The sequence below is a fragment of the Chrysoperla carnea genome, chromosome 4 (assembly GCF_905475395.1).
Source record: "Chrysoperla carnea chromosome 4, inChrCarn1.1, whole genome shotgun sequence".
NCBI classification, from domain to species: domain Eukaryota; kingdom Metazoa; phylum Arthropoda; class Insecta; order Neuroptera; family Chrysopidae; genus Chrysoperla; species Chrysoperla carnea.
In genome coordinates this window covers 2,195,302-2,223,070 of record NC_058340.1, presented here as the reverse complement: position 1 = coordinate 2,223,070, position 27,769 = coordinate 2,195,302, and the positions used below count along the sequence as shown (strand labels likewise).

General features: G+C 29.2%; 3 protein-coding genes across 6 annotated transcripts in view; all 3 read right to left on the bottom strand.

Moving 5' to 3' along the window:
* The window catches only part of LOC123298057 (protein pangolin, isoforms A/H/I/S), a 459,540-nt gene extending 448,462 nt beyond the window's left edge, over positions 1-11,078 (bottom strand). For all 4 annotated transcript variants that reach the window (XM_044879947.1, XM_044879948.1, XM_044879950.1 and 1 more), the window contains exon 1: positions 10,815-11,078. In XM_044879947.1, coding sequence (XP_044735882.1) covers positions 10,815-10,970 — 156 coding nt within the window. In that variant the 5' untranslated portion in view covers positions 10,971-11,078. The remainder of the gene's footprint in view (positions 1-10,814) is intronic.
* Positions 11,079-17,378: 6,300 nt separating this feature from the next.
* Positions 17,379-17,932, bottom strand: LOC123298440 (TP53-regulated inhibitor of apoptosis 1-like). Its single transcript, XM_044880440.1, has 2 exons — positions 17,619-17,932; positions 17,379-17,552 (listed from the first exon to the last, which is right to left on the bottom strand). The coding sequence occupies exons 1-2, from the start codon at positions 17,763-17,765 to the stop codon at positions 17,445-17,447; spliced, it is 255 nt and encodes an 84-aa protein (XP_044736375.1). The 5' UTR covers positions 17,766-17,932; the 3' UTR covers positions 17,379-17,444.
* A 1,865-nt stretch (positions 17,933-19,797) lies between these two features.
* LOC123297696 (kinetochore protein ndc80-like) lies at positions 19,798-26,814 on the bottom strand. The gene is made up of 11 exons (XM_044879452.1): positions 26,677-26,814; positions 26,251-26,599; positions 25,917-26,139; positions 24,764-24,973; positions 24,407-24,646; positions 24,091-24,296; positions 22,503-22,610; positions 21,730-21,807; positions 21,585-21,644; positions 21,288-21,518; positions 19,798-20,728 (listed from the first exon to the last, which is right to left on the bottom strand). The coding sequence occupies exons 1-11, from the start codon at positions 26,748-26,750 to the stop codon at positions 20,654-20,656; spliced, it is 1,854 nt and encodes a 617-aa protein (XP_044735387.1). The 5' UTR covers positions 26,751-26,814; the 3' UTR covers positions 19,798-20,653.
* Positions 26,815-27,769: the final 955 nt, after the last annotated feature.

The following is a 27,769-nucleotide window of genomic DNA, read 5'->3' as shown; positions in this document are numbered from 1 at the left end:
CGCAAATTTACAAAACATTAACATCTTACATAGACTTGACCTTGCTTATCACCTTGAATGAAATCGATCAAATTCGACAAAAACAGTCTACAAACCGGTCTATTATAAGAAAAAGAAAATTCTTACTAAATGAAATTTGCAGAAAATGGATACTTAAATTTCCAACAATATAAATATATAATAAAACTTTAAAGTTAATAACCATATTGTTATATGTGGCGCCATATTTAGTTAACTATTTAAGAAAAATATGTTTAATTTAAATTTAGACATTTGAAATGGTAAATCTTAAAACCATAAAAATCTTTGTGTTTATGTATTTATTGTGAACAATTAATTTGTAAAGACTCAGACTTAGAAAGAGATGTACTTATATACTTGTACGTACGTATAAGTGAAATGAAATGTTTGAATGAAAATAAAACAAAATTCTAAGAACTATTTAAAACAAAGTTCATTTGAAAACTTCCGTTTTAACATAGTTCAAATAGAATTCCTCTGTTGCATTGATAATTATTAATAGATATTATATACATATATATTTTATATTATATAAAGATCAAATATAATGTAAGTGGTTTTAATTATATAAGTTTAATAAATAGTATTACATAACTTATAGACAAACTATTGTTTTTCAAAGATGTGGCATCAAACTCATTTTGAAATATTTTAATCAACTGATTTTAAATTAATTCTCATTTTTCATTTTTGGATGTAGATAACTAAGGTATTTCTGGCATGGTATTTGCTGTTTCTATGCTAAAACAATGATAAACTTTACTTTATTCTCAGACTAAGAATAAGGTTTAATATTAAATCCCAAAGTTTCAAAAATTTTGTCCGTTAAAACACGAGACAATTTATGCATAAGGTGATATTTTTTTATTCTAAAAACATTCCAAAAAATAGCTGGGGCAACAAAGAGAGTTTTACATGCTTTAATCTTCGAAATCGCAAACATTATAACTAATTATTTCGCGATCTAAACGAACTAAGAATCTTTAACTTCGGGATCTCACAGCTAACATCATTCTGAGTCTGTGACAAAAAATAGACCAAATTTGTTGATAAGTGCTTTCATGTTAGAAATATCTTCAGTGCTGCTATCTACATTTAAATTCAAAGAGATGTGTTTAGCAACTTTCATTTTGACTTTCGAGTTAATGGGTTTTCGACTGAACAAGTTATTTGAGATGTAGAGGATTTAATTTCTAAAATCTCTCACAACGACTTTCGGAGTCTGCACATCATTTTTTTTTGGACTTTTATAGACACATTTTTACTTAAAAAAAAAAACAATTTGAATTACCCAGTTAGAAAAAACTTATTAATTTTTTTTTAATTAATAGCTGGGGCAGTGATTCTTAACCAAATAATAAGCAAATAATTCTATAGCAAAAGAAATTTGCGTTTCAAATATTTTAAAACATAGAATTTTAATTTCTCGGTTAGCATTAAAATAAAAACATTTATGATAAACAAAATTGTATAAAATAAATTTTGTTATAATTTATCAATTAACACACAATTAATTTGGCTTGGACACTAAAGATCATATCTTATACACAAAACATTAAGAAAAACAAAATTTTCAATTCATTTTTCGTTGCATATAAAATACTTTTTCACCAGGAAATGAATAAACTAAATTGAAATATTTTTAATAAGTTTAAAATTGAAAATAAAAGTCGAATAATACAATTTTAATTACTTATTATATTATATTTTCAATTTTAAAGTGAGTAGTTAAAAAAGGAGAAAGGAAAGAGATAAAATATCTCTCACACAATTCAAAAATACTATATAAATTGTTTTTTTTTTTCCAAATTTTTATTAGGTATTGTTAACTAAATCCATAACCATAAAAACTATATTATGTTGTAAATAAATAAAATTTTAAAATATAATATATAGAATATCGTCTTTCTAAATATCCATCTCAGGCTAAGGCACACCATGATCACATCAGATGATGAATACAATATATGTTACGGACAATTTATATAACAGGGTCTTCTATATAATCCCTAGCGATTCCCTAAAATGATTACAATATTCACGCAATCTATACAAAATTATTTATTTCAAATATTACCTAAATACTTCGTACAATGACAAACACACAGACGACAATGTATCACGATTTAAGGATGTACTAGCGCTAGGGCAATTTTTGATAAAATCTTGATTTTTTCATCAATTCTGAAAATTTTAGGGGAGGGGGGCCGAAAAAACTGTTTAATTAAAATAAAAACCTTAATAAATTATTGAAAACAATAAACCCGTTGTGCCCGACTAATTAAGGATGTATGAGCAAGGTAGTGGGGACACAAATAAAAAAAATACATATTTTTTCAATTTTGGTGGTGAATTATGTTATAAATTGAAAATATAACACGAAAAGTAAGAATAACATTTTTCGATATTTCGAAAACCAAGACAGATATCGAAGAATATTATTTTTTTAATCTTCGTCTACATTCATGAATTTATAGCGAAATTCATCATCAAAGTTGAAAATAAGGTACAAATAATTTCAACCACAAGTCTAAACTTGCCTTGGCGCTCGTACTACCTTAATAGTATGATATAACTAGTGAAGTTATTTACATTTTAGTTATGTAAATGCGCCATTTTTGCTATCAGATTTCTATTTATCTTTAAGAACGAAATGTTACACGCCGTAAGTTTAGCGTCTTTTTCAATAAAAACAACTCTTTTCGCATAAAAGAAAATGGAACCCTAGTCCTCAAGATGCAAGCTTAATAAAAGGGACGGGTAAAGGCGTGAAATTTTCCTGAATTTTCAATTTGGGTCCTGAATGTGACCCATCATCCTGTATGACTGTGCAAAATTACAAATCAATATTCCTATAAATAACGAAAAATGAGGGTGTCTTCATCTTAAATGCGACACACTGTACATAGAAAGGCAAGAAATTTTTTAGAATGTCTGAATTATATACTTTACCGGTAACATATACAGGCACGCACACATACCAAAACATACATACACATATACAGTATACTGAGTATAGTGTATAACTGGTGTACTGTTGTAGATGTTTAGAGGAAATTTATGACTCTTTAAGATGTTCTCAGAAGTAATTTAAGGGCCCGCCCTATGCACTTTCTTAGAATTCAAGGTATAATAAATTCTAAATATATTTACTAAAAATAATCTTTGTGTTATTTATTTATTTTAAACTGTTCTGTTTTTATTTTTTATATTTTGGCTTTTTTGTCATACACGTTAATTTAGGTATCAACAAATATTTTTTTATTATTATTTTAATTGAAAACATTTTTATTTGTTTGCAATTTGAAGTGATTCAATTTCACGAAATCTAGCTCGGGCTTTTTCACGAAATTACAATGATATTTTAAATTTTAAACTTATACACTGAGAGATAAAACAAATGTCGAAATGATCTCAGTATTTCAAAAATTGACTTTTTAATAATATGTCCCAAAAGTTTTACATTTTAAAGGCCCCACACGATAATATAGGGAAATAACTCTCTGTGAAACTTCTTCAAACCACCCCCAAAATATTCTTTGGATCATTTTCATCAAAAGCTCCCACAACCACAAAATTTTTTTAAGGGGTAGTTTTCGAGCTGCGAGCGATTAAACAAAATAATTTGTACTATAACTAAAATATATGTGTATCTTTGATCACACGTAGCTCGAAAATTTTGGGGGCGCTTTGAAAAATTTCACAGAAGGCCATTTTCCTATCTAATCGTGCGCAGTCCTTTGTCTTAATGATTGTATTTTATTTCTTTTATACAAGGAATTTTATATTCTTATATTTTGGTCGCATTTTAAACCCTTTTCTCATTTAGCCAACCCTGGTCTTTTCTCTCCCACTTTCTCCCTTCACAGAGTCTAATTTTTTTAATGATTTTTTTCTAAAATAAATTTTTTTTAATATGTTTTTAACTTTTATGATTGTTTTTTATATTTTTATGAAAAAATTGATTCACTCGTTACAAATGAATCAACTTATACATGAATCCAAAAATAAATTTTCATGAGATGAAGAAAACAGGAAAATTTGAATTATACATTTTATAGAAATGATACAAAACATGGAAAAACTTTTGAACAATTTATGATGATAACAAATTTAATCAAAACTTGAAATTAAATAATTTAATTAACACAATATGTATAAAATACACCAACCCTAAATTTACCTATCAAAAACTATTTCCTAGATACCTCTACATATCCACACTAACTAATAAGATTTACATAATCCTGATTTATTTAACTATAATAATACTGAAGTGAAAAAAAAATCCCGTTTCAAAAACCCAAAAAAAAAAACCAAGTATAATTATATAGTACGATTGTTAACAATATAAATATTTTACAAAAACACATATAAAGAGATATGAGCCATAGTCATAGCCAGCCATAACCTGATTCCTTGGTACTATAATATTGTTTCTTGTTGATGGAAGGTAACAAATATAAGAAGAAGTTTATTATATGGTGGTGTGTTTTGTAATCAGAGAAACTGAAAAGGTGCTTCGTTTATTATAAGCTGATATATAGCATTCATATTTATAATACATGTTGATTTATTTTATGTGGTTAAGGATGTACAAGCGCCAGGGCAATTTTGGATAAAAGGCTTGATTTTTTTTTTAAATATAAAGTTGGGCTAAGTCTAAATCAATTCTGAAATTTTTTTTTTCTTTTACTTCCCGCTTAATTTTTAATTTATTATGCATTAACTAAATTTGAATATTATATATTTAAGATGTTTTTATTCGGAAGGCACAATTTGTTTAATGTCTTTTATAAAAACTTTGATCTAAAAATAGTAAAATATAAGCTCTAAATAAATTTAAAGCTCTCAATTATCTAAAGAAAAAAGTGATTTTCAGATCAAAATAAGATTCAAAAAATTATAAAAAAATTATAAGACACCGTTCACTCGACAATAATTTTATAAACGCGTTTGATAATTCGGACTTTTCGAAGTCAAAAATTATTTATTATTCAAAAAGCATAGATTTATTAACCCTTTCTTTTAGAAAATCGTCATATAGTTCGCAGAACAGCACTCTTTTTGTTAAATGATTAACATTAACATAAAACTCCGCGATTAGGTTCCTTTTAGTATTTAGCGAGTCTACCAAACTTTCTCTCTCTCTGCAACTTTCTTCGAAAGTGCTGCGTTTTCAAATTGTCTATCAACTTCGAACATCCAGTAGTTTACATACTGACTTTAACAGCCGGGTCCATTATTAATAAGATTTGATCCGGTCTAGATTTTAATGGGACCCAACTGTTGCTAAGTTGCTATGTGAACTACTAAATTTGGTTTTTTTTTTCAGATTTTATTTAACGCATTTGGGTTTTTAATTTTTTTAATAATTTTTTGTTCTACTTTTTAGTATCCTGGCACAATCTTATTAAACTATATTTTAACTTTTTAAATTAATTTTCCTGTATTTTGATATCCTTCTCTATGGGTTTGGTATTTTTTTATTTACACGTTACTATTTCGGCTCAAAAATCCGCCATTTGGTCTTTTCTTTTTAAAAAAACAACCATCTAAGGACACTTGGGTTTTACGACGAATGTAACGACATTTTAAGTGTCGAAATCCATCTAGTAGTTTGGAACACACGAGCTAATAAAGAAATTAACAAATAAATACGCATACAAATATACGCGCAAAAAACATAACCACTCCTAGACATCCGGGTAAATATAGTGATGTCCCGCGGAATAATATATTATTTGATTTTACAGGCTTTAAATAAAAAATTTCAAGTTTTCTTCTAGATTGAAAATTTAGTAATTAAAGTTTGATACGCGCTTCATATTTTTGTTAACTAAAAATGATGAATAGACTGAATGAAATCATCTTGTATGTAAATGGTGGATACCTAGTGGATAGATTGGTGGATGCATAGTGTTATATGTTGTGTGCCCTATTCCAACAAACTCACACACAAGTTTTTTAAACGATTATAGAGCCGACGGCAACATACTATAAACACACAACACATAACATAACATACAAATACTACAAACGATAGATATTTTATTATATTATATTTATATTTATATGTTATAGTACCAACAGGAATAATTACATAGAATAGAAAATAAAATACTAATCTACCAAATCATTCACTTGTTATGCTAACATGTTTACATTGTCCAAATATTTTATTAAATAATGACCAGACTAGACCAGATCAGATCACTACACATTTATATTATATTATATTATATTTATATCAACTTGTTTTTAATACTAATTACTAGCTGTATTCTGTCCAGGGTTCGAGGATATATATATCAATGGATATATATCATGATATATATCAATACAAAAATGATTTAAAAAAATTTAATATCATTTAGTAATTTTTGGCGTTTGTTACCGTATTTCTACTTCCCAAATTTTGATGGCATTGGAGTAGAGTTAAAACCTACTAATACTAAGCTCAAATCGTGTCGTGTCAGAAAAAGTTCGTTACTAAAGAGTAAGTTTAAGTAAGATTCAGAATCGGAAGATGATCTAGCTTTATCTTCCTTGCAGTCAAACCAAGCACAATTATGAAACGACATTTTTTTTTTTTTTTTGATAATTAACAGTTTATTACGAATGACTGATGACTGATTTGATAATTAAAAGACTGATTATACTCTAGAGTTTTTATTTGTAATGTTTATTGTTTTGTTGCCTAAGTGTAGCTATGACCATTGACTGATAACAATTTATAAAATTGCTTTTTGTTTCAAAGTTGATTTTTATTTATAAAAATTTTATTATTTTTAATTGATTTTGCCTGATCTAGAAGAATATTTTATGTTTTGGTTTCATTTGTCTGATTTGAATTGCCTATGTAAATAAAACCTTTAAAACATTTTATTTTTTTTTTAAATATCAAAAATATCCGATATTTTGATATTTATAATAAATATCGGATATTTTCGAACCCTGATTCTGTCACAGTTCGTTGTAGGACGATATGATTCCATGAAAATAGGTGAAAAAGTATCTAGTAAATATGAAATTTGATAAATCCTCGATAAAAAAAATCACAATTTTGAAACGGCTCAACTGATTTTCATGTAACTTACATAATTAATTTAATGTACACAACATGCCCTTTTATTTAGTACCAGACTTGAGTTATACTTAAAAATATTCGGTCATTCACCCCCTTGCGTCGGGAAAACAGTTTTGTAATTGTACACGTCATGCTCTTTTATTTGATAGCCCACCATTTGGGGATATTTGAAAATATTAGATTGTTCATTAATGGGAAGAAATACATGTGTGTCCATGGCAGGAAAGAAAAAATTTAGTCAATATTTTATAAAACCGTAATTATTAGTAGTTCTGTATCAAATATTCATTCCAAGATATTTGTTTCTGTAAAAATACTCTTTACTGTATAATATTTCTACCTTTAATGGTTTGCCAATTTCTGCCGGTTCGAACTTTAAATATATATAGTTTTATAACTATTGTTTCAAATTTTTCCTACAACGATAAAATTGAGTTTCAGATTTTCGATTAATAAAGAAGCATTCCTAACATACTGCTTGTGAGAATAATAATTATAATTATCTTTTATAAATATTATAAATCACATGACATTTAGAGAAGCGTTTATCTGTATTTGTCTATTCGTTGTGTGCGTAGTCATGGTAGGGACAATAAAATCGATGCCAGCGCTTCCAGTGAAAAATTTTGGAGTTAAAGGGGGCTGTTTTGACTAATTTGCAATTCTTTACATGTTAATGTTATAGAAATGTCAAATTAAAATTATTGTAAAACACGAATTAATTAAACTTAATGCATTAAAAATTGTGAAAATAAGAAATCAAATTGCACAAATATTATTTTTCAAATGTAAATTATCATAATTATTTATTTAAATTTGTGAGACAATAATATTAAATTTTCAATGTAAGTCTTAAATGCAATCCATACAATTATACATGCATCCATACAATTCTATAATTAAAGTAGTGTATCGTTACCATGGAAACGAAACTCACGCACGGAGCGAATAAAATTATTTTTACATATACAATATTTCATCCTCACTTCCACTCCCTCGGGGTTAAATATAGATTTTATTTAAAATCCTTGAAGCAGGTTGTATATCGTGTTAAAATTTGAGCTGAATCGATGCAGAACTTTTGAGTCCATAAGCAATACACAAACGAACATAACAACATTTTTATTTATATTGATAGATAAATTTCACGCTACGCTATTCTATTCTAGTTATAATCTCATCATCACTCACTATCACTAAAACTATCAAAATGCAATCAATATTAATTTTCACAGTTATTGATTTCAATTTAATGTTAAAATTAAAAACCTACATAGACCGTGGGCCTAATTAAAAACCTACATAAAGGGTGTCTTGTTAAATGATTAATACATACATACTTAAATTTTCGTGATTGGTTGCTTTTTGGCGAGTCTACCAAACTTTTCTCTACGACTTCTTTGGAAAACACTGCGTTTTTTGATAACGACATATTTAAAGATATCGGGTGGAGAAACCGCTGTTGAAAATTTGCCACAAACTATGACCACTTGATAACATTAATAATTATTAAACAATAAAATATTTTGTCTGATAATAATACAAAGAGGATGATTTTCCCAAGATTCAAGTAGCTTAATGATACTGGGAGTTGATCTTATAATATAGCGTTCTAAATTATTCCATTCTAAGTCACAATTAATGTTTTTTTTTATCCTATATTCTCTCGACTATTTTTTTAGCGGGTATTTTTTAGTTGCCAACTTCAGGTTCATGACAAAAATACTGTACTTATCTGGCTACCACCTCGAACATGCCATACTTAAGTATTTTTTTGCCTTTCAATACATAGCTCATTTTTGCTAATTGTTTAATAATTATTAATGTTATAAGTAGTCATAGTGACCAACAAATTCTTTGCTGCGTTTTTTCAAAACGATAACTCAAATATGACATCATCGTGCTCATTTGAGAAGGCAGCACTTTCGGAAAAAAGTCGTAGAGGGTAGACTCGTTAAAGAAATTATGTACTTATCATTTTACAAAGCACCCTTTTCGTCCCCATAGCATAATTCTTTTTTACCCAATTTTACCTTCGATTCATGCAACAGTGTTAAAATGTCATGACAAAATCCCGGGATATTATCGAAGTAAAAATATGAGTAGATGTCCCTCAAAATCTCTAAATGTAGGTTTATACTCTATAATTCGTCGAGAGTTTTTAGAGTAATCAGTCATGTATTTCTAACAAAAGGAAATATTTGAAAGTAACATTTTTAACTGTCAGAAATTATAAAAATACAGGATGATTCCATTGGTATAATTTAATAGCATTTTCTTTGGATAATTTAACTCGAAAATGCCTTATATACTTCTATCCAAAACCCAATAGTCAAGAAATTATACCGGGAATATCAACGACGGTTTCCTGAACGAAAATTTTTTAATAAACAAGTCTTCTTAAATGTACATCGTCATTAGGCAGGCAAAGGTAATTTTTCTAAAGCTAATGCAAAACGTCTGATACCTCAAGAACTCTCCGGCGAAAAAGCTAATCTTAACTTGGTTGAGAATATTCCTTTTAGTAGTGGGTGAAAAATGAACTATTCGATTTATTTACAATGTTAGTTACTAAGTTAAAATTAAAGATAATGAAAGTGTTGTATTTTTTTTGTGACTAAATTGAAAATCTTAAAAGTATCTTTATCTTTTAACTATTTAGAGATATTAATATTAAAAGGGCATTTTGTCTGTGGGTGAAAAAGCCTATTCACGTTAAAAATTAAATTATAATCGTAAAAATTTTTCCCAACTTCTGTAATTGAAAGAAAGTGATCCCAAATAAAAAAATTATTCTAACTTCCCGACATATATTAATTTTAAATAGTATGCTGCAATTATATGCAGAATTTAATGCCTATCGAGGTGTGGGAGGGAAAAACAAACTTTGATAGGTTATAATGAAAGAATTCAGAGTATTTTCAGGTATAATTTTACGCCAATAAATAAAAATAATGTTATCATAAATGTTTAATATAATTTCAAAGCGACAGGTGCTTTTAAAAGTAAAGAATTTAATCGCTAATTAATCAATAGAAAACTCTATAAAAGAATAGAAATAACGATTAGCTTAAATTCTTAAGACTTTCGTAAATCTCGATGTATTAAGAGTGTGTAAGCAAGTTAGTTTTTAGACCTTTCAAATTTTGAATTAAAAATCATATAAAAATACGAGGTGTAAGAGTAAAATTACCAGGATCTAGTTTACATTTGGAAATATCAAAATAAAACTTTCTTCTCTATTTTTAATTTTCTCGCTACTTTTAAAGCTCGAATTCTAAGCTTAATCTCTAAAAATTCAATCAAAGCATCAGCTTTGATTGAAGAATTTTATATGCGGGGGAAAAATTGTACTGTAAAACATTCTTTGAAAAATAAGATAGAAAATTGAATACTTCTTAGTTTCAACCAACCTTCAAATCAACTAGGTAATTTGTAACACAATCGTTAAAGTTATAACAAGATAATAACACTCAGGTACTTTTTATAACAGAATTAAGAGGACAGAAGAAGTTATGAAGCCGGTATTTTATTTTTATACTTTATCAAAATTTTAACAAAACACAAACAAAAACAGATGAAAGTTCAATCATAAAATATGGGTCATTTTGGAACAAATTGATAATAAATAATCATAAATGATAACCCTTCATCATCATCAACTTAACCTTACAAATACGGAAATATATTTAAAAAAACTTACTTCTGATTCTGTGAGATCGATAAGACTACTTTTTTCTTCGGTAAGATTCTCGGATGAACGTTTTTCATCTTCACCATCACCTTCGTCTTTAAAAACTTTAACTTCATCAGTACTACCAAGATCATCGCCCCCACTAGCTGAAGACACGTGAGGCATTTCTAAAAACACACCGAAAATAATTCGCACACTTTTTTACTCTCACACAAAAACACGTGCAACAACACTTAATAATAACAAAACATAATTATTATGAGAGATGACACACAAAAACGCACTTTGGTTCATAATTAATTAATTTAATGAGAACAACAAAACAAACGTAAAAAAAAACTCGCACTTAAAGTTTAAAAATCATTTTGATAGATCTCACTTGTAAATAATGTAAACACATGTGAAATACGTAGCCCGCGCGCTGCGCTGCGCTCTCTTTATTAATTGTTGTCTTGTATTATTTGTAAATAATAATGGATTGTTTGGTGTTGTTTAATAAACAATATTGTTTAATCATTGGAACACAACAAAATAATTTATTTATATTGTGTGGATGAATTGAATATTTTAATAATAATAATAAAACAATGAACTCTTCTTGTTGTCTTTTAGCTTTATGTTTGTTCAAGTCCGGTTTACAACACTTCAGTTTCAGTTCTTGTATCATCTAAGTCTAAGAAGTATCAAACTACATGTGATGTGAATGTAGTAAATGTTAACAGTAATGCGGTATAACATGTAAGTAACTGACGAACGCTGTAACTCAACTGAGGGGCGGCCGACTAACGAAGACGATAGATGCATATACAACTCAGAGCACTTGTGCAGAAAGCGCAAGCGGCATCCACCAATCACCGGGCTATTTGATCTGCCGAGGCGGCACATCAGTAATGGCAGCCGTCAGCCGAATAGGTGTCGACTGCGCACGAGCGCTCTTCGGTATTCACAATGCCGCCACACTACTATATACTACTACTTAGGTCCTCTCCGACGACGAGAAGAGCTGCTGCTTGCTTGCTCTGTAACAACAACACAACATCATCGTCGGTTTTTATCTCTGATCGAATTCTTACCGATTGGCGGTAGTTCACGGTTGTTTTTATTTAAAATCTGCTGATACATTTTAAATAATATAATAATTATTATTATTCTTATCTATTTTTATATTGTTGTTCAATTTTATTATTATTTTCAATTGTTAAGGATGTATGAGCATGACAACAATGTTTGATTTAAAGGCTCAAAATTTGTTTGTAGGTAGTCTTTTACTCAAAGAATATGTGGTTAAAATTTCAGCTTAGGTATCCGTGCAAATTTTTAAGAAAAAAGTCATTAAAAATCGATATAAAATACATTGGCTCTTATGGAGGAATCTCAAAAAACGACATATTTTGGAAGTTTTTGATAATTTTCATTTGGAATGAATGAAAACAAATTTTAAAAAAAACTTTTTAATAGAAAGTAAACATATTAGCAATGAATTAGAAAAGAAAAAAACTAAGTGTCACCGTCCATATAAGGGATGTAAGAGCAGGGTAGATTAAGGGTTGAAATTATTTTTATCTTATTTTCAACTTTGATGATGAATTTTGTTATAACTTCATGAATGTAGACGAAAAATAAGAATTAAATTTTTCGATATGTGTCTTGGTTTTCGAAATATCGAAAGCTAAATAATTAAACAAAATTTTCAATTTTCGATATTTCGAAAATAACGCCAGATATTGAAAAATTTTATTCTTACTTTTCGTCTTATATCGTCAAGTTATAATATAATTTATCATCAAAATTGAAAATATATATTTTTTAAATTTGTGCTCCCACTACCGTGCTCATACATCCTTAAAATATTTTATTGTTGTATGAACTGATAGTGCACAATTGACAATATTTATACCCTGTGAATAGTAATCCAATAAATCTACAAAGGTCCAATGTTAAATTTGACAAAATTGCTTTCAGAAAACAAAAATACGTTGTTATAGAAGGAAACATGTTTTCGGCTAATCAATGGCTAAGGTAACCGAAAAAATTCACAAAAGCCAAAAAAACGGTTTTCTTGCGATTGAAAAAAAGTTGACGTCCAATCCAAAAAATCAAATTGGAAAGTTGAGAAAATTTTAAAAAATATGCGAAAATAGTCGTTTTTACATTTGCTTATAACTTTTTTTCTTATTCGATTTTAAAATGGGTATAATTATAGTGAAGTTGTGAGTAATAGATTCACACACGTTCAGTTTTTTTTAGCAAAAACCTGAAAATTTTTTGAAATATCGAATTTTTTCTGAAAAAGGACACTTTTCGTTAAAACTTTTGGCACCTACGCATCCACATCGGACTAACCATACGCTAATCGATAGGTTTTGTTGTAATCTAGAACCCGTTTTTTTTAATTTCTTGAATTTTTTTGGTTCAGTTAGGCGTAAATAAAAAATGCTATGTTTCCTGTCTTGTTTCCTTCTATAAGAACGTAGTTTTTGTTTTCTGATAGCAATTTTGTCAAATTTAACATTGGGCCTTCGTAGATTAACTTAATTATTTGTAATATATCCGCTTTTGTATTTTTAATAAGAGTAACAATATCCCCGTTTTCTGAAAAATTCAGAACCCAACCAACACGTCTATAGTCGACAAACTCGACCCAATGAACTCGTAATTACAACCATACAGAGTTATCAAAAATAAAATAAGAAAGGTTGATAGAGAAAAATGAAAAAGATATAAAAATTCTAAAAACAAGTGAAAATGTATAGATAGTGTTTATTACTCTGCCATATTACACATACATACATGTCACACATATATAACTGATATTCCCATATAATACATACTAAACGATTTGCGCATAATCCGCGCTCTCACAAGTAAACCGTGATGTTTACAAAAAAAATGTTTCAAACAAAAGTTATTTAATTTTTTACAAAGAAAATTTTTTACTTTTATTCTAACTCTAACGGTTTACAAGGTGGGTCCTACGTACCCAAGACCCAATTGACCTATATTGCTCATTTACGAACTCGGCCTCACTTTTTACGTCCTGAGTACTCTAGAAAAATTTCATCTTGATATCTTTTTTCGTTTTTGAGTTATCCTGTTGGCAGAAAGACGGGCAGACAACCAGAAATGTACGAATTAGGTGATTCTATGAACACATATTCCAACATTTTTTTCCCAGCTTCAATATTTTTAAGTGTTACAAACTTGGGACTAAACTTAGTATACCTTGGTATATTTCATATATACATAATATAAAAAGAATCTGGAAAAAAAACTGAAACAAAACAAGAGAAAACAAACAATTGACTGAGTTAATTGTCGAAATACCATGTATGGACAGTGTTGATTACTCTGTCTGATACTATAACTGATAACCATAACATACATACTATACAATTTTGTGCTCTCACGGGTAAACAGTGATGTTTACGAAAAAATGTTGTTTAAGGTAGTACCAGCATGAAATCACTTTTCGACAGATTTGGCCGAATTTTGTTTCTCGGGTTTATAATAGCTTTATTTATGAATTCCTAAAATTTCATAATTTTTGACCGTTTACATCGCGAGATATTTAAAGACAAAGTTCGCGATTTTGAGGGTCATGTCCCATTTAAAGCATGTAAAATGTCCGGTCTCTCCAACTATTTTTTATGATATTATTATATATTGAAGAAAAAGTAGAAAAAAATGTTTATACAATACAATTCTAAAAAAAAAATTTAGAAATTAATTTTCACTTTCGAGATATTAATTTTGACGTAAATTGATCGAAATTTGGACGTTGGCATAATTATTTCCCATTTTAAACGGTCAAAATTTCTGAAACTTTGGGAATTAATAGTAAGCATTATTAAATTCTTAAATTTAATTTTTCGTTAAATTCTGTCGAAAAAAAAATTGTACCATTGCTTTAACATAGAAACTGCAAATACCATGCTGGAACATCGTTAATATTTTATAAGGAACATTTTTTACATTTAAATTTTTGTTCTATCTCTAGCGGTTTACAAGATAGGTCCGACGCAGCAAAGACTCAAATGACATTATGACTCCTTAGAAAAATTCGAAAAAATCGTAAAAAATTATTTTTTTTGGAATTTGATGAAACTCAGATTATAAGGTAATTTTGACCCAAGAAATTCAAAAATCGAGTTTATTTGGCGATTGGCCGAGTAATTTTCGAAAAAAACGATATTTCGGATCGATTTACCTATACCAAAATTTTTTTCGTAGCATCAATATTTTTAAGCGTTACAAACTTGGGACTAAACTTAATATACTATGTATATTTCATACATACATGGTATAAAACTAATAACTAATGATAGTAATGAGTGTTTAATATTAAAAAAATCGTAAAATTTTTCTTTTGATTCGATGTTTTATTCATACACATAAAAAATTAACAATTTTTTAATTATCGGATCTATTTTTTCCGTCGCAATCTCATTCTTCTGACTTGTCAGATATCCATGCTTATTTTGAGCTCGGTACATTCTTTGGCTTTGTCTTTGAGTCGATATCTGCGATGACTACGACATAGAATTGCGGAAACCAAGGTTCGCGAAATAACAAGCTCAACACTCGAATGTACAGACTAATTCAATTGAAGATTATAGATCGATTTTTGATTCATTACGATATTTTATCAAATTTTGTATTTCTCTCAACAAAATGAAAAATTTTGATGAGGACTCTTCCGCTCGGCTTTTTGAACCCGAATGACCCACTCGCCAACGAATTGTTTTGTATAAATTTAAAGGCCTTTCTAGACATGTTAGACAGATACGTTTTTTTGAATTGCTTGAAATCTACGAGGTAAATCGGGAAACTTAAACTTTTCATTTTAATTCCCAAGAAAATCCTAAAATCCCCCAAAATAACATTTTTCAGTTATTTCATGCTAGGAAGATGGGATTTTCACCATTTGACACGAAATATGTTTAGGTACATTCGAATTTCACTTCCAAAGAAGTGGGATGCGACTCATTTTTTCGAACACAATTTTCCGGGTAATTTGCAAGGTACAATACTATTTTGGAAAAATTTTTTCATGTGAAAATTTTTACGATTTTCGCAAGTTGTATGCCAAGTTCACGGAGGTTTTCGATTGCACGTTGCGAGGTCCTATCTAATCTATTCAAAAAACACTTAAAATATTTTGAATTACCAATGACATCAATATTGGAGTAGAGTTAAAACCTACTAATACTAAGCTCAAATCGTCTCGTGTCAGTTAAAGTTCGTTACTAAAGAGTAAGTTTAAGTAAGATTCAGAATCGGAAGATGATCTAGCTTTATCTTCCTTGCAGTCAAACCAAGCACAATTATGAAACGACGTTTTTTTTTATTTTTTATTTGATAATTAACAGTTTATTACGAATGACTGATGACTGATTTGATAACTAATTGACTGATTATACTCGAGAGTTATTATTTGTAATGTTTATTGTTTTGTTGCCTAAGTGTAGCTATGACCATTGACTGATAACAATTTATAAAATGGGGTTTTTTTTTTTAATTGATTTTTATTTATAAAAATTTTATTATTTTTAATTGATTTTGCCTGATCTAGAAGAATATTTTATATTTTGGTTTCATTTGTCTGATTTTAAGTGCCTAAGTAAATAAAGCCTTTAAAACATTTTAGTTTTTTTTTAATATCAAAATTTTGATATATATCGGATATATATTAAAAATATCCGATATTTTGATATTTATAATAAATATCGGATATTTTCGAACCCTGATTTTTATTGGTCTTAAAAATGGTAAGTACAAGTATTGCCATTTGGTAGTCAAAATTTTAACTACTGAATTAGGATCTTCTGATTTTAATTAGTACGAATTATTATCACCAGTTGGCAAGTTTAAACTACCAGTTATCAATAATAAAACTGTTTTTATTTTTTCATGATAATATTAAAAAGGTGGATTGAAATGATCAGACTGTATCTTCGGAGAACGGGAAAAAAATTTCAAGACAAAACCATCCACACCAAATCTTATTTATTTTAATATTTACAACAATAATCAATATTTTGTTTTACAATATTACACATATTGTTTTTAAAACACGAATAAACAATATCCAGTATCGTTATCATGAAGGCTATAAAGAAGGAGAACGATCGCAATAGAAAATATTGTCCCCAAAATATGGACAAAATAAGTGAGGCGCTGGGATCGCTAAGTTGTATCATTAAATGCGGGCTGTTGGGCGCGGCTGGTGGCTGAAATTGAACTATAAATTCTACAAATTTTCAGGGACAGGTGCGCTAATGCTTTAGTACATAGCGATCGTTCTCCTTCTTTATAACCTCCATGATCGTTATGAAATATGAATACATAATTCCAACCATAATTCATATTTTTCTTTTTTAGTACTATGCTGCCATCTATTGAATTAAAATACAACTTATAAAAGACTGATAACATTTTATTCTTTTTTGAAAATGAAGTGATTAAAATAGAAAAACTCCTTCAATATGCAAATAATTATACAATAAAATTACTTTTTATTAAAAAATAAAGCATATTGTCATTTACAAGATATTTTAAAAAAAAAAATCGAATACTAACGGGTAAAAACAAAATTATTACTAACGGTAACGATTGACGGAACATAATTTTAACGATTTATCAACTAGCACTAGCATTTGATTTTGGTGGAACTTTACACTCATTTTCAGATCCTAAAAGATCTTTTTCTACTTCACTAAATTCAATTTGATGTTCTTTCATGGCTTTCTGTAAAATGAAAAGAATTATTCGGTTAATATTGTTGAAAGCATTGTTGGCAATATTAAAAATTACCTTAACACATTGTTGATACACTTTGAAAAAAGGTGCACACATTGAATCGTCTGTTTTTCCTTTCAGGAAGTGTTCAGCAAACCAAACATTAAAACAATCATCGTATTTTCGCTTTAGTTCGTTACACGATGAACCAATACTATTCATTTTAAATTTGTGCCTTAAAGTTGTTTTCTGAATGGAAAATATGAAAAGCTAAATATTACTTTAAGTTACTTAAATTGTGCTGTAATTTTTTCAAAAATGATGAAATATCAATATTATTTACTTAATAACCTCAAAAATCCTATCACAGTAATACAATAATGATCCGAATGTCATTTTTGTTCAATCCCCACCAGTTTCAGCGAGAAGCATGGCTAAAATGTAAAGCCCTCCTTACAACCGATGTGCAATTTTCGACTGTAGTTATAAACTATAAAATCTACAACTACAATATTTTAGGGTTATACGAAAGCGATTTATTATAACGAAAATAAAAGATTGAATAACTATTTCGCTAAAAACTTACTAATGTTAGAAAAAACCTTATTCACGAACCCATATAAGAAGGATTTGAAATTCCCAGCCCTTTGCCGAGCTATAAGCGCCAGTGACAGAATTTACAGCGCCTATCTACGCGGGGTCTAGTCATCGGTCGTTGCGTACTTTGTATTGCGCGTCAGGCTGTATTTCTCTCGAATGAGAGAGAAAGCGATGTTTACACAATTAAAACAATTGAAATTGCTTTCACACTTTAAATTGATTTAAAACAAAAGACAAAAATTGAAAACAAAAGACAGCCTTATGCGAAGTACAAACTACTCGACCTCGCCCAGATAGGCACTTTTTTCCTGCAACCTTCTCCACTCGAGTTTCACATTCTTGTTATATGGGTTCGTGTCTTAATCTTATTGTTCGTGTCTTTATGTTTTACGACACTTTACGCCATAACTTAATTTTTTTACTGATTTTCATTATCTTACCGTTTCTAAACATTCAAAACAGTTTTAGACATTCAATAGCAACAGCCGACAACGACGTACAACTACTGTAGACTGAGCTTTAAACTACATAAATAGAATTCCAAAACATAACGTGCCATCTAGTTATGAATTTCTCAAATACGCTACAGAATTTTCCAAAGGAATTTTCTAATATTTAAAACGGAAAAATATATTGATTAGATTACCTTCAAATCAATTTGAGTGTTAAGATTACTTGTAGTTGTTTTTGATAAGAAACATTACGAAATTTTTTAAATTTTTAGAAATTTATCCTAAAGTGAATTTTTATTTACCACGATTTCCAAACATGTTTATTATTTCTATTTTGGCTAAATTTATATGATTCTCATTGACATGATTAAAATTAAATAATTTGTTTCTACGGAAACAAATTGTGGAAAAACCCAATAAGGAAAAAATTTTTTTGAGGTACACACACTTCGTGACCTTGGAGGATAGGTGTTACACAAAAATGTTCCCCGGAACGATTCGATCGCCCGGCTCGCTCCTCCCACCCTCTGAATCGGGCTCTGATGAAGACAAAGACGGGAAGGAAAATAAGCAAATACTCGGTTAATATTAATAAAATAAAAATATTGTATAAAATAAAATTTATTAAAATATATTATTATAATATTTTCAGCTATTTACAATTTTAATATTCTACTCTAAAGCTACGCGATCGCTTGAATCTCAAAGTGCAGAACTACATCTTTGTGAAGAAATAGAATCAGATATATTTATACATATGGCATAATGATAACTATATATGTGTCTTTTTAAAGTTGACATATGCTTGAGCGAATGAACGATGAACTCGATAAATAAGTTTTATCGATAAAAATGCTCCAAGCAAAAAATGTCGGGTGTGCAGGCGCACATCTTACGCAAACATTAAACTAGTTGACCTAGGTTTTAGGGCTTAAAAAAAAGCTCAGAAATCTAGACTTTCTACGAAAAAAATTTTCCAATAAATCCAATAAAAGTGGTTTGTTTTTGACAAAATGAACAAACGCACAAAAAACTAGATTTTTTTGCTATCAATTACTGTCTAAACTATTCGCTTTACAAAAAAATGTTAAAAAACAACTTTGTAATTTAAAGCGTTCATCTAATGTTTGTTATTTATGAATCATGGTAAGGTTTTAATTGAACCTGAAAACTTAGATAAAATTCGGAACCAGTATAAGAAATGTACGTTTGAAATTAATATTTTTCGTTTGAAGCATTTTCCTCCATTAAATTTATTTATCGAGTTTTAAGCATATGCCAACTTAAAAAAGAAGGACTATCTGTATATCCAATATCAATTTGACCTAAGAGCTAACAAATATGAATTTCGTGAGAGTTTAATTTGCTCAAGAAATTACCCTAAGGTTCAAATTTCATTTTTTCTCTCCCTTAACTCTACAGCATCCAAATTCTATTATAGTTAGTGCCAGTGTATCTGGTTCTTTTCATTATCCGTTAGTGGTGTTAAAATACAAATTTTATCCAAATGTAGATGCGGTATTCCAAAACGGCAAATTTTTCTCGGTCCTACGACAGGCAAAGACTTTGATAAATTAATTGGACCACTATCCGATATACTTTCACTATTTATCGCAATATATTTATCATTGATTTTCCTACATTATTTATGCTTTCAAGATTGAGGTTGGGTGCTTCATTAAGCCAATATAGTTCACGGACCTATACGCAGAGACCTAAACGAAACTACCACGAAAAAGTACCTCCTGCGTAGCTTCTTTAAAAGCATAGTTTAACATACGACGTTTTGCATTTTGAATAAAGTTATAAAATATGGAAAAAGCATTCAAACATTTTAATATTTTGACTACTTGGAATAATTATATTTCTTATCTGTATTTTTGTTGTTATTTTCCATTGCTTTCATGAATTTTATTTCAAATAACAGGATTGTCAACACTGTAACATCAGAAGCAAGACTTTCTTATTGTAATTCGAGTCCGTTTTACGGAAAAGCATAAATTATTTGAAAGTGTGTATTAATGATGATAAAACCTTGATTAACTGGCTTTTAGGAAATTATTTTTCACCTAGAGCTTCTTTCATCATCTTGACGCTCGCATCCAATTTACCATATATTTCTTCTAGGTGTGCCTGAAAAACACAAATAAAAATACATTGGGGTTAAAGTTAAGTTTCTATATTAAGAGAATGGGTAAAGAAATTTTAAAATAAGGTTCTTGCTCACTGGCTTTGAAAACAATGCTTCGAGAAAAATGCATTTAAAGTTTCAAAAGACATTTACACTCAGTTAAAATCATTTTCTATTTATGTGTTTATTTTATTGAATATTTCTCAGATCAACTTAAAATTTTCAGAGAATATACTTAAATATATGAACAGAGTAGACCAAATTCGATGTTTTAATCTCGGTATCTCCATAACCATACTAGATAGACAAAATGGATAGTATTCTCCCGATCTCTCTTTTTGAGACAACTTCATTGGCATCAACAAAAACTTTTTGTTTTCGAGTTATAAGCAAAAGTTCGATTTTTCAACTTTTAAACTTATGTGAATAACGCTATCCAGCTTTTGGTGACGAAAATGAACTTATCTCAAAAAAGAGATCGAAAGAATACCCTATACATTCCGGAAATTAAAAAAAAATCGATTCCTTGAAAATTGTAACTGGATAACTCCTTAAACTCACCACAACCGAATATCCATATGCAAAATACTCTTCCTCCATTTTTTTAAATAATTTTTCCGATTCTGAAATCATTTTCTTTTGTAGATTCTCCACTTCAACTATTTTTGATTCACACTCTTTATATTGTTTTATATGTCTTTCAGTTTCAATTTGATAATTTTGAATCATATTTTTAGCTTTATCAATTTTTTCCCGCAATAATTCATTTTCATGTTTAAGTTTTGGTATTTCCTGAAAGATTATTTTTATTAAACATTAAGACGATGAGTAACAATTTGGGGAAAAACTTTTACATACTTGACTGTCGATAATTTTTAATTGCTCCATTTTTTTATTTAATTCAGCAATTTCAGTTGCCTAAAATATAATATTTATAAAAATATAAATATTGCTCTTCGAAAATTTAGAACGATTTTGAAACTTAATTTTTATTATTAATTACCTCTAAATCTAATTTTTCACTTTCCTGTAATTGTTCTTCCCAAGTTTTCATCAGTTTGTTTTTTAAGTCTAATAAAACCTACAAAAATCAAGCAAACATGTTAGTACAATAAACGAACCTTTTTCTTAAGAAAAAATTGTATGTTTAATTTAAGGCCCCTCACCCTCTTTTACCCCACATAAGTAGACACACTAAATAAATAATTTTTTAACCATTTTTTTGAACATTTCAAAGACATGTAACGGTGATTTTTAAGTAACTGATCCTGAATTTATGATCAAATTGATTCAATTTTCAACCCCTACCCTTTTTTAGCTTACATAAGTAGATCCCCGAAATATAAAGTTTTGGTATAGGTGTTCATAAAATCACCTAATTAGCCCATTTCCGGTTGCCCGTAGGTCTGCCCGCCTGTCTGTGGACAAGATAATTCAAAAATGAAATGAGATATCAAGCTGAAATTTTTATAGCCTGCTTAGGGCGTAAAAAGTGAGGCTAAGTTCGTAAATGAGCAACATAGGTCAATAGGATCTTGGATCCGTAGGACCCATCTTGTAAGCCGTTAGAGATAGGAAAAAAGTTTCTTATAAGTAGCTTCAAAAATTTTCGAAAACCAAATAAATGTCGCCATAATTGCGTTAGTTTTTTAAACTCTTCTTATTTATAAAAAATAAAGCAAACACTGATATTCAACACTTTCCATATAGGATAGTTCAACAATTAACTCAGTCAATTGTTTGTTTTCACTATTATTTTAAAACTGATTTACTTACGTGGTGAGTGTTTGGATTCGTCAAAGTAACGTTGTAAACTGCAAACGAATTTAATTCTGTAATATTTGATAAACATTTCTTATTGAACTCCTCGCTTAATCGTACAACCTACAAAATAAAAATAAAAATTTGGAAAACGATTGACCCTGAGTTGAATCTAAGTTTGGTCAAGCCCTTTCGAATGGCACCAACCGCGATCAAATCGGACAAGCCGTTCAAAAGTTATGAGAGGTTTACATACATCCACACACACACACACACACTCATACATACATACAGCCATACAGACACCCTCTCGGAAGTATTCAGGGAAGCTTCCTGACACCTTAAAACGTCGAAATCTGATGAAAACTCGATTTTGGCAAAACGGGGTGAAAACAATAACTTCCCTATTTTCTTAGCGGGAAGTAAAAAATTTGTAAAGTTGGTGTTTATGAATTTTTTTTTAATTAACAGGGATCCCGCTTTTGATACGGACTGAGATACTTTGTATCCTTAGTCAAAAGCACGAACAACTGACACCTCTCTGGTTCGTTTGTTAAATTTTGTCAAAAAATTAAACAAAAACTGTATGTGATGGTGAGGATCACCATCAGACAGTCGCTTAAACGGCTCTTCAATTGTTCTTCAATACAGCTGTTCAATCTGGCCACAGAATGATCTGATGCGGGTTATTCTTAGCGTACTTGTACTACCGTCGAGACGAATCGGAACTGTGCCATCAGTGCCCTTAGTAATGCGTTCCTCAGATAACCACTTCCAGATCATATATTGTGTATTGGTTGAACAATTGACGGTGATCGACGTGCATGAGCTTTGAACCTTAAACCTATGGAATAGAAGTTCAACACTCTACCAAGCCTACCACACCGCCGTTGGAAATGACAACAAATAAATAGAATGTAAATTTGATTTTTGCTCAATTGGTCTTTAGCTGACTTAGATTAACGGTAAAATTGCACTACAATTTGGTTCGTTTTTTTTTAAATTATGACAAAAAAATTTGTAAAGTTGGTGTTTATGAATTTTTTGTTTATGAAAACGTCGAGATCTGATGAAAACTCGATTTTGGCAAAACGGGGTGAAAACAATAACTTCCCTATTTTCTTAGCGGGAAGTTAAAAAAACATTTTGTTAATTGTTAAGTTTCTAAGACTATAATTAAGTTAGTATTTTGGTCTAAAAATTTGAAGATATCGATTTTTTTTACATATTTTTAAAGGTTAAACCCTTAAGAATATGCCTTTCAACGGATTTTTCAAAATTCGAATTATTTTCGGAGATACAGCGGATTTTCTGGTAAGGAAATTTGAAATGATAGTTCTGTACCTCAACCTTCTGCTGCTTCAAAAGAAGGTAAAACAGCTCGGTTAGCAGAAATAACTATGCAAGACATTGCATACGAAGTAGAAGGTCCAATTCATGGATCTGGGATCGCCGATTAATTCAAAATGAGTTGTTTCTCTAAATTAAAACGCGTTTATCTTGAAAATACATTTTTGGAGGTGATTGACATGTTATCTCAAGTTCTACTCGACCGATTTCTTTGAATGAATGAATGAGTGAATTTCTAAATTTGCATACTAACCCGTTCATATTTTCGTTTCATTTTCATTTCTTCCACATATGTACATTCTCTTAAATTTTCTATGAGTTTATTTAAACTTGCAATATCTTGTTCTAGCTCTTCGCAATTATTTAATGTTGCTAAGTATTCTTCTTTATCCACACCTTGACTTTTAATAGTTTTTAATAAACTTTCTTTTTCTTTGAACAAATTATTTAAAATATATTCTAAAACAAACAAAAAAAAAACTATTGAAATAAATGTTTTAAATTCAATAAATTTTCCATTTTCAACTCCCCATATATTTTGAAATTTTATATTTAAAAAATTATATTACCATTTTCATTCAAATCTGTTTTGAGCTGTTTAATTTGGCTTATTTTTTTCTGTTTTAAATTCTCCTTTTCTAAAACTTTTTGTTCCATCGTACTGATGTGACGCTTCTTATTTTCATAATCATTTTGGGTCTCCAATAATTTATGTTCCTCATGGACTACATTTTCCAATTTTCTTTCTATTTCTTCAATTTGTTTCTTCACATTATTAAAATCATCATCGGTTAGATTTTCACATTTAACTAAAAAAAATATAATTAATTCAGTAAATACAGGAAATAATAAATATATAAGTTAATTGTTTAAATATCATATAAATTGAATAAAATGGAAAAAAATAACTTTCAAACAGTACTTACCCAACTGATCGAAAGTATGATTTATAGGTATTTCGACCTCGCCATCAGGATTTTTAGTTAATATTTGATATGAGTCAAAAAGAGCATTCGCCATAATTTTCTGTTTGTTTGGAATATGTGATTCATAATCAAAGGATTCAAATCCTTCAACTAGTTCTACAATCCAACTCAATATACCAACAGCCATTGGCCAATTTCTCGGAATATTTACTGCAAAATATAAAAATATTTTATTTAATCTTTTTTTCTTGTAATTTACTTCTTAATTAATGTAGTACGAGTACTAAGCCAATTTTAGACTTAGGGTTGAAATTATTTGTAATTTATTTTTAACTTTGATGATGAATGTTGTTATAACTTCATGAATTTTAGACGAAAAATAATAATAAAATTTTTCGATATCTGCCTTGGTTTTCGAAATATCAAAAGCTAAATAATTACTCTAGATATCGAAAAATTTTATTCTTACTTTTCGTCTTATATTGTCGTGCTCATACATCCTTAATTAGTCAGGCACAACGTTTTAAGTTATTAAGATTTTAACTTTAAATAGTTTTTTTCTACTTTTGAAGACATTTATTTATTTAAATAATCGGGTAACTCCCCCTGAAATTTTCAGAATTGATTTAGACTGAATCCAACTCCATATAAAAGAAAAATCAAGCTTTTTATTTAAAATTGCTTTTTTTCATCCTTAATCTTGCAGTTTTTTCTTTTAACGGTTAGTTTTTGAGAAACAATACATTAATGTTTTTAAATATTAAACACAATTTTGAGAAAAATAAGTTTCAAGTACTTATCTGAACTTGCCAGCATAGAAATACTCGGGAGTTTTGGATGATTCAAGTTCATTCCGTGCGGTTACATGTGCTGAATCGACCTTATTTTCAAGTGAATCGGTTGAACCGTTCTCGAGTTATGATGGAGGGATGTTTAAAAAAAAATTTTGAGATAAATGCGTTTAAAGTTTCAAGTACTTATCTGAACTTGCCAACATAGAAATACTCGGGAGTTTTAGATGATTCAAGTTCATTCCGTGCGGTTACATGTGCTGAATCTACCTTATTTTCAAATGAACTTGCCAAAATGTGTTTCTTCTAACTGCTCTCTCATCACACAGGGGAAACCTCTTAATAATAAACAATAGACTCACCTGCTTTCATTAATGATTTTTTAAGGTTTTGAGAAGACGGATAGCCCAATGAACGTAGAATAAATGGTAATTCTTCTACATAATTTTCTTTCGTTATTACCAATTTTGTATCCAATTTTGTAAATAATAAATTACATATTTCAATGAAGGTGTTTATGGATAAAGGTCGTAATGAATATCCATCAGCATTTTTCCATTCGTTGCGTTGTAAATACTGTTGAATCTGTAAGAAACAAGTGAAGCTAATTAAGTTAGTTATTTAGACATTCTGTTAATGTTTCGATAGCAACATTTGAACTAGCTTAATCATTTTTAATTTAAAAGAAAAACTTACCTTTTGTGATTGGGATTGTTGCCATTTTTTATCATCGAATGGTCGAGTATCAACATCTTTAGAGCGTTGTGCGTTAGTCTTTACTGCTGATCCACTCACTTGTCTTGATTGTTTTCTAGAGCTTGTTGGTGATGGCAATAATCGGTCATGACAATCAGAAAATGGTGGCGGAGGAAATAATTGCTGTGGATTCACCGATTTGTTCTTCATGAGAGGTGTTGTAGTTAGTGTAGTTTTCGATCGAATCATTTGTGAAGAGGGCTCCAAAGACGAATGACCTCTTACATCTGATATTCTTGATAAAGATAAACTTCTAGATGGTAATCGTTTTGGAATTTTTGACTGAGGCCTATTCATTTAACACATGATTAGTATTTTTAAATGTACCTGTACCTATATATATATTTTATTTTTTTTGGAACTTACTCTTTAGGGTTTACATTTGTTGCACTTTCAAATGTAACTTTTGCACGTGGTGGTATTCTTTTTGAAGGATCCATATTATAGAATGCTAGAGAAACGTTTATAATAAAATAAATTTAATAAATTGATATTTTGTGTTTGATTTAAAAAATGTTTAAAACTTTTGTAACGAAAACAACAAAATAATTATGACTATTATTATAATTACTAACAGGAATATTATCTATCACTAACATATATGTGTGGAGGGTAGAGGAAAGGAGTACAATCTCTGTTTAAAAGGTGAGTAAAATGGAACGCCATCTCGTGTTTTATTTTCTCTCTAATAGGGCTTTTCATTTTAAAATCACGATTCACATTTGTTTCGTACTAAATGATTTATAACCAATGTAATAAAATGAATAACAAATATCTTCTATCTTAGTCCTACTTATTGCTGTCAGTACGAAAAAATAAACTCTGCACTTGCGCTTATGACATGATGAAAAGGCCTATTCATAAGAATATCCAGGAAAACGGTAAAATTGTAATTCTGTTTTATTACTGAGTGTGTTTTCACAATTATCAACATATACGTCACACACTTTTTTGCATATCCGGAATGTAAATATATGTAAATATATGTAAGTACACTGGTCGACATATACGTTTCGACCGCCGAATACCTGGATGTTCTCCACGCTCGCTGTTGGTATCCAGTCCTTCTGTAGATGATCGATTACTCGATCCCATGGATGTACGTGTACTTTCGATGCGTCATTTTGAACGCTTGCACATGCTTTACAAGACCTTACTAAGTTTTCAGTATCTCGATCAATGTTCTTCTAATAAACCATAAACGATTAAATAAATTGACTGTCAAATTGAACCATTGTGTTTCTCTGTCAGTTGTTTGAATATTGTATTGTTGTCTTTGTTAATTTTCTCTGTGAAGCAAAAATGTATATACATACTTGGTACACGTTGGGCCTATCTAGTATGATCTAAGCTCTAACAACCCTCGTGAATATGTCCCTGGTAACTTTTCAATACATCTCTTTCAATACATCAACTTTTCAATCTTCTAACATAAATTTTCGTTTAGTTGGTAGTGCCA

Coding starts and splice junctions, on each gene's coding strand:
- LOC123298440 (XM_044880440.1), bottom strand. CDS start 17,765: ATGAATAGTATTGGTTCATCGTGTAACGAACTAAAGCGAAAATACGAT. Junction 17,553..17,618: donor TGTATCAACAATGTGTTAAG/GTAATTTTTAAT, acceptor TTCATTTTACAG/AAAGCCATGAAAGAACATCA.
- LOC123297696 (XM_044879452.1), bottom strand. CDS start 26,750: ATGGATCCTTCAAAAAGAATACCACCACGTGCAAAAGTTACATTTGAA. Junction 24,974..25,916: donor AAAATCATTAATGAAAGCAG/GTGAGTCTATTG, acceptor TATATTTTGCAG/TAAATATTCCGAGAAATTGG. Junction 22,611..24,090: donor TGAAACGAAAATATGAACGG/GTTAGTATGCAA, acceptor TTTATTTTGTAG/GTTGTACGATTAAGCGAGGA.